An 11662-nucleotide genomic window follows, 5' to 3' on the forward strand; every position below is an offset into this window, starting at 1 on the left:
ATATATATATATATATATATATATATATATATATATATATATATATACATACATATACACTCATATATGCATGTGCATGGTAAGAAGTTTGCTTCCCAAACACACAGTTCCTGCATGACACGAACAAATTTTTTCTGTAGCTTCAGGCCAACCAAAGCTATCTCAGTGGATTTCGTAGACAGAAACTGAAAGAAGCCTGTTGTCTGTGTGTGTGTATATATATATATATATATATATATACACACACACACACACACACACACACACACACACACACACACAGACAGAGTCCTGAGTTCAGTCCCACTGCATGGCACCTTCTACTATAGTCTTGGCTGACCAAAACCTTGAGTGGATTTGATGGACGGAAACTGGAAGAAGCCCATCGTATATAAATGTATATACATGTGTTTGTCTTGCCACTGCTTGACAGCTGGTGGTGGTGCGTTTACGTTTCCATAACTTAGCAGTTCTGCAAACGAGATCAATAGAAAAGTGCCAGGCTTTAGAAATATGTTTTGGGGCCTCTTCACGGTGGTGTTCCAGTATGACCACAGTCTAATGACTGAAACAAGTAAAAGAAAGATATATATATATACTGTGTTTGTCCCCGGCACTGCTTGACAGCCGATGTTGTGTGTTTACCTCCCCATAATGTAGGGGTTCAGCTAAAGAATCTGACTGAATATGTACCAGGCTTAAAAAGATAAGTTCTAGTTGATTCATTCGACTAAAATTCTGGAATGCAGTGCCACAGTTTAATGACTGAAACAAGTAAAAAACAAAAGATATATAAAGCTTAGTTCATTTGTTCATTTTAAGTCTATTATTCTATGCTAGTATTGTACAGCTGGATGCTCTTTCTGTCACTAACCCTTGCACGTTTTTCAAACAAGGTGCCCTTTATTTCAGATATCTTAGGTGCCAAGTGAGCAGATAATTTGTAGACAGAAGTAAGAACACCAGTTGTGATGGATAACTTTCATAAACAAACACACATACAAATACATGCATGAATATGATGTATATGACTTTTTTCAGTTTTTCTCAAATTCATTCAAGACTTTGGTTAACCTGGGGCTATATAGAAACCTGAGATACCATACAGTGGGACTAAAGCCAAAGCCATGTGTGAAAATATGAACTCACTAGCACACACACCTATCATCATCCTTTAACATCCACTCTTCCATGCTAGCAGGAATCAGACAAAATTCAGAGACAAATTTTCTTCAGCAGGATGCTCTTCCTGTTGATAACCCTCACCTGTTTCTATGTAAGGAAGACTGGAAACAAACATCACTTCTATGATGATGATGGTCATTTTCAGCCATCACATGATGTCAAAACAAAGGTACACACAAATACACATTCAACAGGCTTCATTCACTTTTTGTCTATCAAATCCACTTACAAGGCTTTGGTCAACCCAGAGCTATGGTCATAAACACTTATCCAAGGTGCTACACAGTGAAACTGAACTCAAGATCACCTGGTTGGAAAGCAAGCTTCTTACCCACACACGCACCACATGTATACATACAATTAGACTTCTTCAGTTTCCGTCTATGAATTTCTTTCACAAAGTATTGGTCAACCCACAGCCATAGTACAGGACACCAAGCAAAAACATCCACCCAGTGGAACTAAACCCTTAACTACATGGTTCCAAAACAAACTTCTAAACTCCAGAGCCATGCCCGTATCAATGTACTGTTTTCATGGATGATAGAAAGTATATAGATGATGAAAATTCCATCAAGAATTGAAAATCATATTCAGCTGATCCCCTCTTTTCTCTCCATGAACATACTGTATTTAAGAATTGTTTACAGTTGTCATAATATACAGTGTGATCTAAAACAAAAAACAAAAAAAAAAATACAGATGTGTTCTATAGTATATTATAGCAATGAAAAGAAGCACTGTTAACAAACCAGTAATTTTATGTTTGATCTAGCTACTTAGAAGTGTTAAATATACAAAATGGCTCATCTTTATCTTAGTAAGCTTATAGGTAGTGTGTTCGTGGGTAGGTGGAGAAGGTACATAGTTGTTATAGTTATGTTCTGTAGTACATTATAACTACACACACACAAATATATAATTTTAAGGGTGACTCTTAATATAGATATAAATAGTAGCATGTAATATATTCGGGGTAAAAAAAAAAAACACTTGGATTAAAAAAAGATTGAAGGCTGTATTCACTTTGAGAGTCATGCTTAAAATGATTCATTTCACACCTTAAATCTTCTATATTTTCATTTCACACACACACAGAGTGATTCTCAAATGGGAGGCACTCCCAAGGGAGAAATTTGAAATCTAAAAGGAGGAATTCCAAATCTAGGTGGAGGAATTTTAACCAAGGGAGTACTGGAGAAGAATTTCAGTCAAAGAAAGATCTCCAGATTGAGAAAGCATGTATTTGATGTACTATATATTAAATGAAACACCTATATACATAGGTGTACAAGGGTATCATGAATTAACAGTTCACAAAAAACTTGGACTTGTTCAATATTGAGGTCTGAAGAAAGGGCTCAGGGTAATATGATAGTCAGGTTCAGCAAGTACTTTTGCCCCTCCCAATAACATGATTCACTCTGCCTTTAGTCCAGATATATTAACTAAAAAACGACGATGTCTCAACAGCTGTGAGTGTGGTAACCTTCAAGCAAAACCAACTAGATTTATTTCTTGGAACTCTAGTTTAGTTTCTCTGTATGTAGGTCAAAGCAGTCATTAAATCAAATGGAGGTTTTGTGTTTGGGCTTCCCAGTAACATTTGATATTAAATCAAATACAATTTCATTTCTTCATTTGATTACAATTAATAAAGTAATTTAGTTTCACAATTCTTTTTTTTTTAATAACTGCCACTGAAAAGCACAATGGTAAAAAATTTACTAGATGACAAACGAAAAATGGGGAAGACATTGAGGGAACCTTGGAATGTAACTGATATACAACAATTGCCATCACCTACACATTATCACCACCACAACTACACCTACCTCTACTCTCTTCATCACTGCCATCTCTGTTAACATAACCAGCACCATCATCTACATCAGTGGTTCTTAACTGGGGCCCATATGACCCCTATGAGCCTGTATAAGATTGGGGGGGGGGTCATGCAAGCAAAATAGCAAATTAGGGGATCTACAGTGGTATTTTAAAGGTCCACGAAAAAATTTTTTAGCTTTAGATGTATTTATTACAAGCAACAGCTAGGTTTCTGACCACTAAAAATGTTTCCTCAGAGTGTTGTAAACCTACACAAGTGAGATGTGTGAAAAACAAAACAAGAATTTTGAAAGAAGTAGTTATAAAACTAGTTTTTAAACATTGAATGGATATAGGTGTCCACTAGAGTAAAATAGTAATCAAAGAAGTCCGTAAGTAAAAAATAGTTTGGAACCCCTGATTTATATCATCAACTTCATCCACACAATCAAAAATAAATACAAAGCATTTCTTTGCACTGTTGTGGCAGATGCCCCCCAGGTGACAAGTGGGCTGGTCCACTACTAATAAATAGTGAACTGACACAGTCAGTGAGGTACGAGTTGAGTTGTTGATAACAGAGAGTTTTTGAAGTGAGTTGCAACGTTGAATTTTTTTGTTGAAAAATTGGTTGTTAATTATTGCTGTTGATTGTTGATATTGTTCGTTGTTTTTTCTCTCTTCCCATTGGGGGAGAATGGAGAAAGCGCCGGTGGGTGGCCAGAGTTATGCAGCCACAAATGGAGGAGGAACAGAGGAATGAAAACTGGAAACAACTGAAATTAAGGTGGAGCCGAAGAAAATGAAAGAATGTGAGAAGTTGCTGGTGAAAGTTGGAGACACGTTGAAGTTGACACCACCTGCGGAGCTGATAAGCAGTGTAAGAAAAAGAACTGTGGTATTTAATACCATGAAAATCGCAACAGGAAAGATGGAGCTCACAATGGGGATTGAGGAGTGTTTGAGAGGTATCGGGAAATGGACAAAATTTGTAACAGGAGGAAGAAGGTATGCCACAGTGGAGGTGTGCTTTGCAACGGAGGAGAAAGAAATTGGGAGCTCCAGGGAGGCTATGCGATCGGAGGAGTGGGTGCTTTTGCCTTCGTACTGTGGCAAACGTGTGGCCGGAGTGCAAGTGGGCGGGGTGCCCCCAGAGCTGGAGGAAGCATGGCTGATGACAGCAGTAATGTTCAGTGTGAGGGAGGAGGCCAAGATGTTGAGGGCCGCAGGAGCGCAAAGTGTTGACTGCTGGGGATATGGAATTGAACTCACTATCCAGGCAACAGTGGAAAATTAAAATAGAATCAATGAGGAGATAGTGCTGCTCGACGGCCTAAGATTGAGAGTGAAAGTGGAGGGCAATCTGCCTATATGTTTTGCATGTGGGAAGAAAGGCCACATGAAGGCAAAATGCCCACAGAGAGAACCAACAGAAAAACAGGAGAGCACGAACCAGGCAGTACAGGTAGAGATGGAAGAAAATACAACGGAGGAGGGATTCACGGTGGTGGAAAGAAAAAGGAGAAGTGGAAGAATGAGCTCGCTACCAGAGAACCAGAAAAAGAAGAAAGAAGAGGTGGAAAAGAAAGCTGTGACCAGAAGGAAGGCAGACGAAGAGGAGATGGAGAAGGAAAGAGAGAAGGCAATTAAAAAGGTGGATTTACAGAAGGAGGAAACAGTGCTAATGACACCGATTGTCCCAGTGAAGGAAAAAAATTCGGGAGTGCAACTGTGCTAGGGTGAAATGGAGAAATTGTTTGGAGTTGAGGAGGGAAAGACACCAGTAGTGGAAGAAGAAAGGAAAAAACAAATGGAATTTTGTGACATATTCAAAAAACAAAGAGACGGAGAGAAAAATTGTAAAATTTAAACATATTATAAGAGTAAAGTTACCCACAAATGTGTACTCTGAGAATGTGAAGGCCATTGTTGTCGATAAGGACACATACAGGAGACTAATAGACATGTGCGGAGACAAAATTGACCTGCCCGGAGTAGCAGTGGAGTTCGACGAGCTGCCACCAGTAATCGAACTAAAGGACTTGGAGCTTTTTATGAGATATTAAAAAGAAGGAGAAAAAAAAGAGTAAAATTGTTTTGAAAAAAAAAAGGAACAAAAAAGAGGGGAAAAAAAGTAAAAGTGTTTTGTGTTAAAAAAAAAAAAGGAGAAAAAAAACAGATAATTAAGAAAAAAACAATAGAAAAAGTGTCATTGCATTTAGAACAGTCACTTGTGCAGTCCCTTGTCATATAGAACAGTCACTTGTGCAGTCTGTTCATGTGTTCAAATGTTTTGGCAGTGGCTGCAGTAGTGTTGAACAAGAGGGATTCAGAAATACAAGAAAGATGGTGACCCAGCTCAGAATTCTGATCTCAAGTGGTAAAGCTGCAGCTATTTTACTAGTTTATAAGTATGTGTATGATAAGTGAACTTACATTTTTAATGGTGTTCTTATTTAACCTCAGGCCAGCCTTGGTCAAGCAGACTTATGATCAAAGCATTCCAGCTATCACCATCTTTTTCTCACAGCAAACTACCTTATTTAATGAATCCTTTTTTTAATTTATTTATTTAAGATAGCAGATAGTGATTTGAGAGAGATTTAGCTGCTATTTCAAGTAGATTGAGCGCCCATGTAGGGGCTCTATTACTGACTTCATATTGTAGTAGTATTGTTGTTGATGTTTAAGGCACTGGTATTTGATTGAACACTACATTTTTTTCAAGATCCATTTAGGCTCAGGAGAGTGCACAAGCTAATGAATGGTACTGTCCCATCTTAATTTGAAGAGATGTGAAAATACTAATTCAAATTTAAACATTTTATTGATTATACAAAAACCAAATTCATATATACATAATAATGTATATAGCTTTACAGAAAAATTTCAGTCATTATCAACGTTTATAGGGAAGAACCTACATTGCCAGAGAAACCTGTATCTAAAGGTGAAAAGTCCTGCATTTTATGAGAATGCCTTCACAAAATATAGAAAATAAGGTGTGGAGGAACGGAGCCACTGATTCTGATCAACATTCCTTCGCTAACACAAACAAGTAAGAGAAAATATCTTCTGCTCGGATAAAGAACTAGAAAGTTGGAAAAGCTAACGAAAGATGAAAACCAGAAGGAAGAAAATTATCTGGAAAGGTAAATTTTCGGTGGTTTTCGGTAAAAGACGGAAAAGGGCGGAACCAAAATAATGAAACGAAGCTGTTCCAACACAGTATTTTATATATAGGTAGAAATCAATCGATACAGTTGAATAAAAAGTTAGTCTGACTGCTTCTGAAAACAATGTTTAAGTCAATGATAGTTTTATCAAACATGTTACACGCAACCCTTCTGACAAAATATATGTCAACATGACTTACCATCTAGATTATCATGCAACACATGTGGATTTTAGATAAGGGAGAAAGAAGTGTGATTTTGGTGGTAGTGTAAACGAAACGGGTTCAATCATTTAACTGTGATCAGCTTATTAAAGAGGATCTTCAGTAACGGTTCTAAAGTAAAAATAAACACAATTAAGTCTATTTTACCATTAAGAAAACAAAAGGAAAAGAAAAATGACGTGTAGTGTATTAATACAAAACGCGCGCGCGCGCGCGCTTCCGCACAATTACCCTTAGCCAAATCCCACTCGCAAGGCATTGACAGCGTTAACAGGTGAGGTAAGAATTTGTGAGAATCCAAGATTATAAAGATATTATGGTGTGAAATATCAATCAAAAGAAATTGCAGCTTGGTGAGACAAATTAGAAAAAAAAAAAAAAAAGATCGGCCGTGTGTGAATTGATAAAATTATTGAAACAAACAAACCCTGAAAGTAATTTATTAAATCTAAAGTAACATTATGATGTTATAAACTGAACGCTTAACTACCTCTTCGTGATTAATTAAGTTGATGAAGGTGTGGCTGTATGGTAAGAAGTTTGCTTCCCAACAACATGGTTCCAGGTTCAATTCTGTTGCGCGATACCTTGGGCAAGTTTTTTTTTCTACTATTGCACCGGCTCAACCAAAGCCTTGTGTGTGGAAACTGAAAAGAAGTCCGTCGTAAAATATATAGACCTGTATGTTTGTCCCCCACTTCGCTTGATAACCGATGTTGTTTTGTTTACGTCCCCGTAACTTAACGGTCCGGCATAAGGAGCCGATAGAATAAGTGGTAGGCTTTAAAAAATAAGTACCGATGGGGTCGATTCGTTCGACTAAAACCCTTCAAGGCGGTGCTCTAGCATGGCCACAGTCCAATGACCGAAAGAAGTAAAAGATAAAGGGTAACAAACGAGAAAGTACATTTTATTACCCCAAAATGACGAAGTTTGTGTAATCGTAATAAGAAACGCAAAAGAGTATATTGAAATCTATAGATAACAAAAAATATCCCTTTAAACTAAATGAAATATCCCTTGTCCTATGCGGGTTTGCGATGGGCAGTTCCACTCAGTTCTTCGTCAATTTATCTTTTGAAGTAAAATTTTGCACACTCTAACTACACATATTTACTTTTTAAAATGATTGATATAATTAATCTACTCCTAACATTTTAATATCTAATCTAATTACCGCGCAGAAAATCTATTTGGCCTAACGCAGCCAGGATTACCATTAACTATCAACCTTAACGATCCAAGGACTAATCTACATAAGATCTAAATGCTTTTTCACCTTCCTCTATGCAGTTTTTCTCAGTTTAAGCCCGACTACAATCCAACAAAGCAGCAACTTACATAAAATCAATTCTCTAAAAGACAACGTGAGAGAAAACAATATTGTTTATATTCGATATCAATTAAGATTCCTACCCCTACATGACAGAGTAAACAATGTGTTGCCCACCGCCAAAAAAACTGGCAGGTTTTTTTTAACAGTTTCCATCTGAAAGGTTACTAATACCACAAATATAACGAGAGTTGAGATATAAAAATAAAAAAAAGAAACGGTTATAGAAGTTGGCTTAATTATTCTTTCTTTTGATATCAACCTTTTCTATCTTAATCCTACTAGAGCAGATTAAAATCATAGTTTACAAGACAATTCGTTTGATACAGCGTTTTGCCTTCATTTATTATTATAGTCCATCAGATGTTTCCAGAAAGGTCGGATCAATTTCGTGAGAGAAACATTCAGTAACTAACGCTATGTCTTTAAAGAAAGAAAAAAAAAGTGAACCACGAGATGGATTTAGCACAGACCTCACTCTTCCATCAAGTAATTTGACAGTTATTTAACTGCAGCCGTACACCACCCCACCCGCCAAAGCTGTACTTCATAATAATGGTACATCCTCCGACATCTCACTGCAGTTTCACTAGATAAAGTACATATCTTTTATCTTTTACTTGTTTCACTGTGCTGGAGGGTTTTAGTCGAACAAATCGACCCCAAGACTTATTTCTAAAACCTAGTATTTATTCTATCGGTCTCTTGCCAAACCGTTAAGTGACAGGGATGCAAACACACCAACACCGGTTGTCAAGCAGTGGTGGACACACACACATACATACGACGGGCTTCTTTCAGTTTCCGTCTACCAAATCCACTCACAAGGCTTTGGTCGGCCCGAGGCTATAAGTAGAAGACACTTGCCCAATGTGTCACACTGTGGGACTGAACCTGGAACCATGTAGCTGGGTAGTAGAGGATTTTCCACTACTGTTGATAGTAGCAGTACACAATAACAATATTGCTTATTTGTTTTTTGCCTTTACTAATTCCTGATATATAATGGATTACATTTTGAACAGCGGCTCAAGATAAACTAAGAAAATATGTCATTGAGGTAACAAATGCGATATGCACATACAAATCTATCTGCGCAATAGTTAATCTGAAAATTTACCATAGTATTTTGAGGGATTTTGGAACATTCATGCCTTTTGCATGGCATTAGCTTCCTAAGTGAAATATGGTCCCAACTGGGAACAGAAACCGCGTCGCTCACACACTGATTTAAATACTACCACAAAGCAACAAATTGGGTTGCATCGACTTACGTAAATATCTGACACAGGTTCAAGAAACTGAGCAGGAATGATAAAAAATGACATCGGGTGGATATGATCCAAAAGTCGCCGGGTCAAAAAAAAAAAAGTATCTGGAATATACCAGATCGATTCAACTGGCTACGTATGTGGCCGTGTTAAAAAAAAACAATTAATAAACAATGTATGAACGCATTAATGGAGATGGAATAAGCTATAATCGATACAACGTGCCGCCACATCAGACAAGAAAGGCAATCATTATTTACTACTAAGCTTCAGATGTCAACATAGGTTGCAGAGGTGCAATAGAAAAAAAAAGCTATTTTCATTAAACAAGTCAACTTTGCCTTTCATGTTTCTAAGATCGACAAAATAAAGTACCAATCGAATACTGATCGATATAATTAAGTATACCTCGCCTCCAAAATTGAGGCCTTGTGCCTATTGCTAGAAATCAATATTTTCATCGGTAATTATGAAAATTAATTTAGGGCGTGTCTCAGCCTTTCACGAGTTTGTCGGTAAGCAAACGAAAGAAATTTCTTTATTGTCGCTGGAAATGCTAGAAATAACAGCCAAAATAAGATAATGTCTCAAAAACACGAAAAAATGGAACGGTCATGACTGGTACTTTTGATCATAGGTTAGCTCAAGCAACACTGTCGAAATGTTAGCAAATAAATCGCTAAGTAAAAAGGTCAAGCTGAAATAGGAAACACTAATGGAAGTCGTGTTCACAGCTAAGATCTAGTCTCTAAGATTTGCTAGAATTAACCAAATCTTCAAATTATTCTGTGACTATAAAAAGAAAGAAAAACATTAAAAAGTAACCTTACAAAACAACCAACACATGAAAACTAGATTGAATGGTCGCGACTTAAATGCTCGTTGAACGACAAATATCTGGAGAGAAGAAAAAAAACGTATAAACATCAAGCTAGGAAAAAATGTCAAAAAGAAGGAGCATCCAAGCACAGAATTCGCAAACAAACAGAACAAGCCTCCTCATTATAGTCCACAAATCTGTTTTGATGCACGTCACTAGAGTCGAAGAACAGGCAGCAACTGTAAATATCAGAACCTACATATTTATACGATGGACAGTGGAGGGAGTGCGAACTGCAGTCAAAACTATAGGAAAACGATGATCTAATACGGCGCAACAGATCGAGTGGAAAGCCCGTAATCATTCGACAAACGATCCAATGCGTAGTTGCTTGACCTACTATAAATAGTAACCAAATCAGAGCCTACTGTTTTAATAACAAAAAAACAAAAAAAATATTGGTCTTAGATACAGTGAATACGAGGGAAAAATAGGTTGATCGTGATACAGTGGACACCAAAAATGTGTTGGTCACACCTTTCATCAAAAGCCTGCTCGATAGGAACTAACCCGTGGCTAAAACACAACAGTCGGCATACGTGTCACAGGTCAGTTAGACGATGGCTGACCGCACTACACAATGATAGATCCCCTACATAGTAATTGAAACTGCTAGAAACAGAAGCCAAACCGCCCTCAAGTGAGATCCTACTATCTTAAAATGGAACGCTGGATAATGTAGTCGTGGTTATATGCTTGTATAAAGGTGGGGATGACCATGGTTGGAATGTTTTTGATGATAGGTTTGCAAAATCAGGAGTGACTTGGGGACTAATCAACAACTAGAGCATTCCATTTAACGAACTACTGTTACTATAAGTTCACTACTTCTGCGTGTTCTAGTCGATAGTTTGACTGAAGCGACTACGTTTGACCTAAAACACAAAACAGGATGAACTAGTCACTCTCCGCATGTACCAACATGTGACGAAATTTTCACTTCAATTGTTTCTCACTTCACCAATTTATAAATACTAAATACTATTTTCCCTTCACCTCGCCTTCCTATGACTACAACCCTTACTTGTCACCACCCTATCTTCCACAGGCTGCAACAAGTAAACTGACAAACACATGTTTACATTTCAACAAGCATGCCAAACCCATTTTTCACTCTTCAAACTCAGCGTGACATAATACGGTCTCTTTGGCATATATATCAGGCGTTGAGGACGCGAGTTTGCGTCTAGGGAGAGGAATACAGAGAGAAATGGGGAGTGGGGTCTAAATAGCGTGTGAATTGAAAAAGTGTATGTATGTATGTGTATGAGTGTAGGCCTACTTGCACATGTGTGGCCCCGCGTGAGTTTGTTTCCTCATAACTTATTTCTAAATGAAATTTTCTATACTTTGCTGATGTTGTATATTACGATTATATCGGAATTTTAAAATATTCATTTTTCTGAAAGTTACGAGGAAACAAAGTCGATAGAGGAGCACACTAGTGTAGGCTTATTTCCCCCACCTTTCTCTCATATATATTTATACACACACACACACACATATCTGCCTTTCGTAAATATTACGGACTGTATATTTAATATAATGTACATGTCTGAATAGCCCAAGAGCGGATTTCTTTGCTCAGCTGGGTCTAATTGTCTACATACACTGCATGAATATCATTCGGCCGGTACGTGTGTACCAAGTTTGATATTTACATAATATTGTTGTGTATATATTGTTCCGACCTAATGAGGTGCCTCAATTTAAGTACCTAATTCAACTGAATCTTTATCTCTCTCTCTCTCTCTCTCTCTCTCTCT

At 37.4% G+C, this 11662-nt stretch overlaps 1 protein-coding gene across 6 annotated transcripts in view; it reads right to left on the bottom strand.

Moving 5' to 3' along the window:
• The window catches only part of LOC106867929 (myosin-G heavy chain), a 116350-nt gene that overhangs the window by 24446 nt on the left and 80242 nt on the right, over positions 1-11662 (bottom strand). The window contains exon 1 of one of the 6 annotated variants that reach the window (XM_052968430.1): positions 6389-6406. The exons of the other annotated variants lie outside the window; for them this stretch is intronic. Within the exon in view, the coding sequence (XP_052824390.1) occupies positions 6389-6391 (3 nt within the window). The 5' untranslated portion in view covers positions 6392-6406. Of the gene's footprint in view, positions 1-6388; positions 6407-11662 lie in introns of those variants that run through there. 6 annotated transcript variants of the gene reach the window in all.

The sequence above is a fragment of the Octopus bimaculoides genome, chromosome 1 (assembly GCF_001194135.2).
Source record: "Octopus bimaculoides isolate UCB-OBI-ISO-001 chromosome 1, ASM119413v2, whole genome shotgun sequence".
In the NCBI taxonomy this organism is placed as follows: Eukaryota; Metazoa; Mollusca; class Cephalopoda; order Octopoda; family Octopodidae; genus Octopus; species Octopus bimaculoides.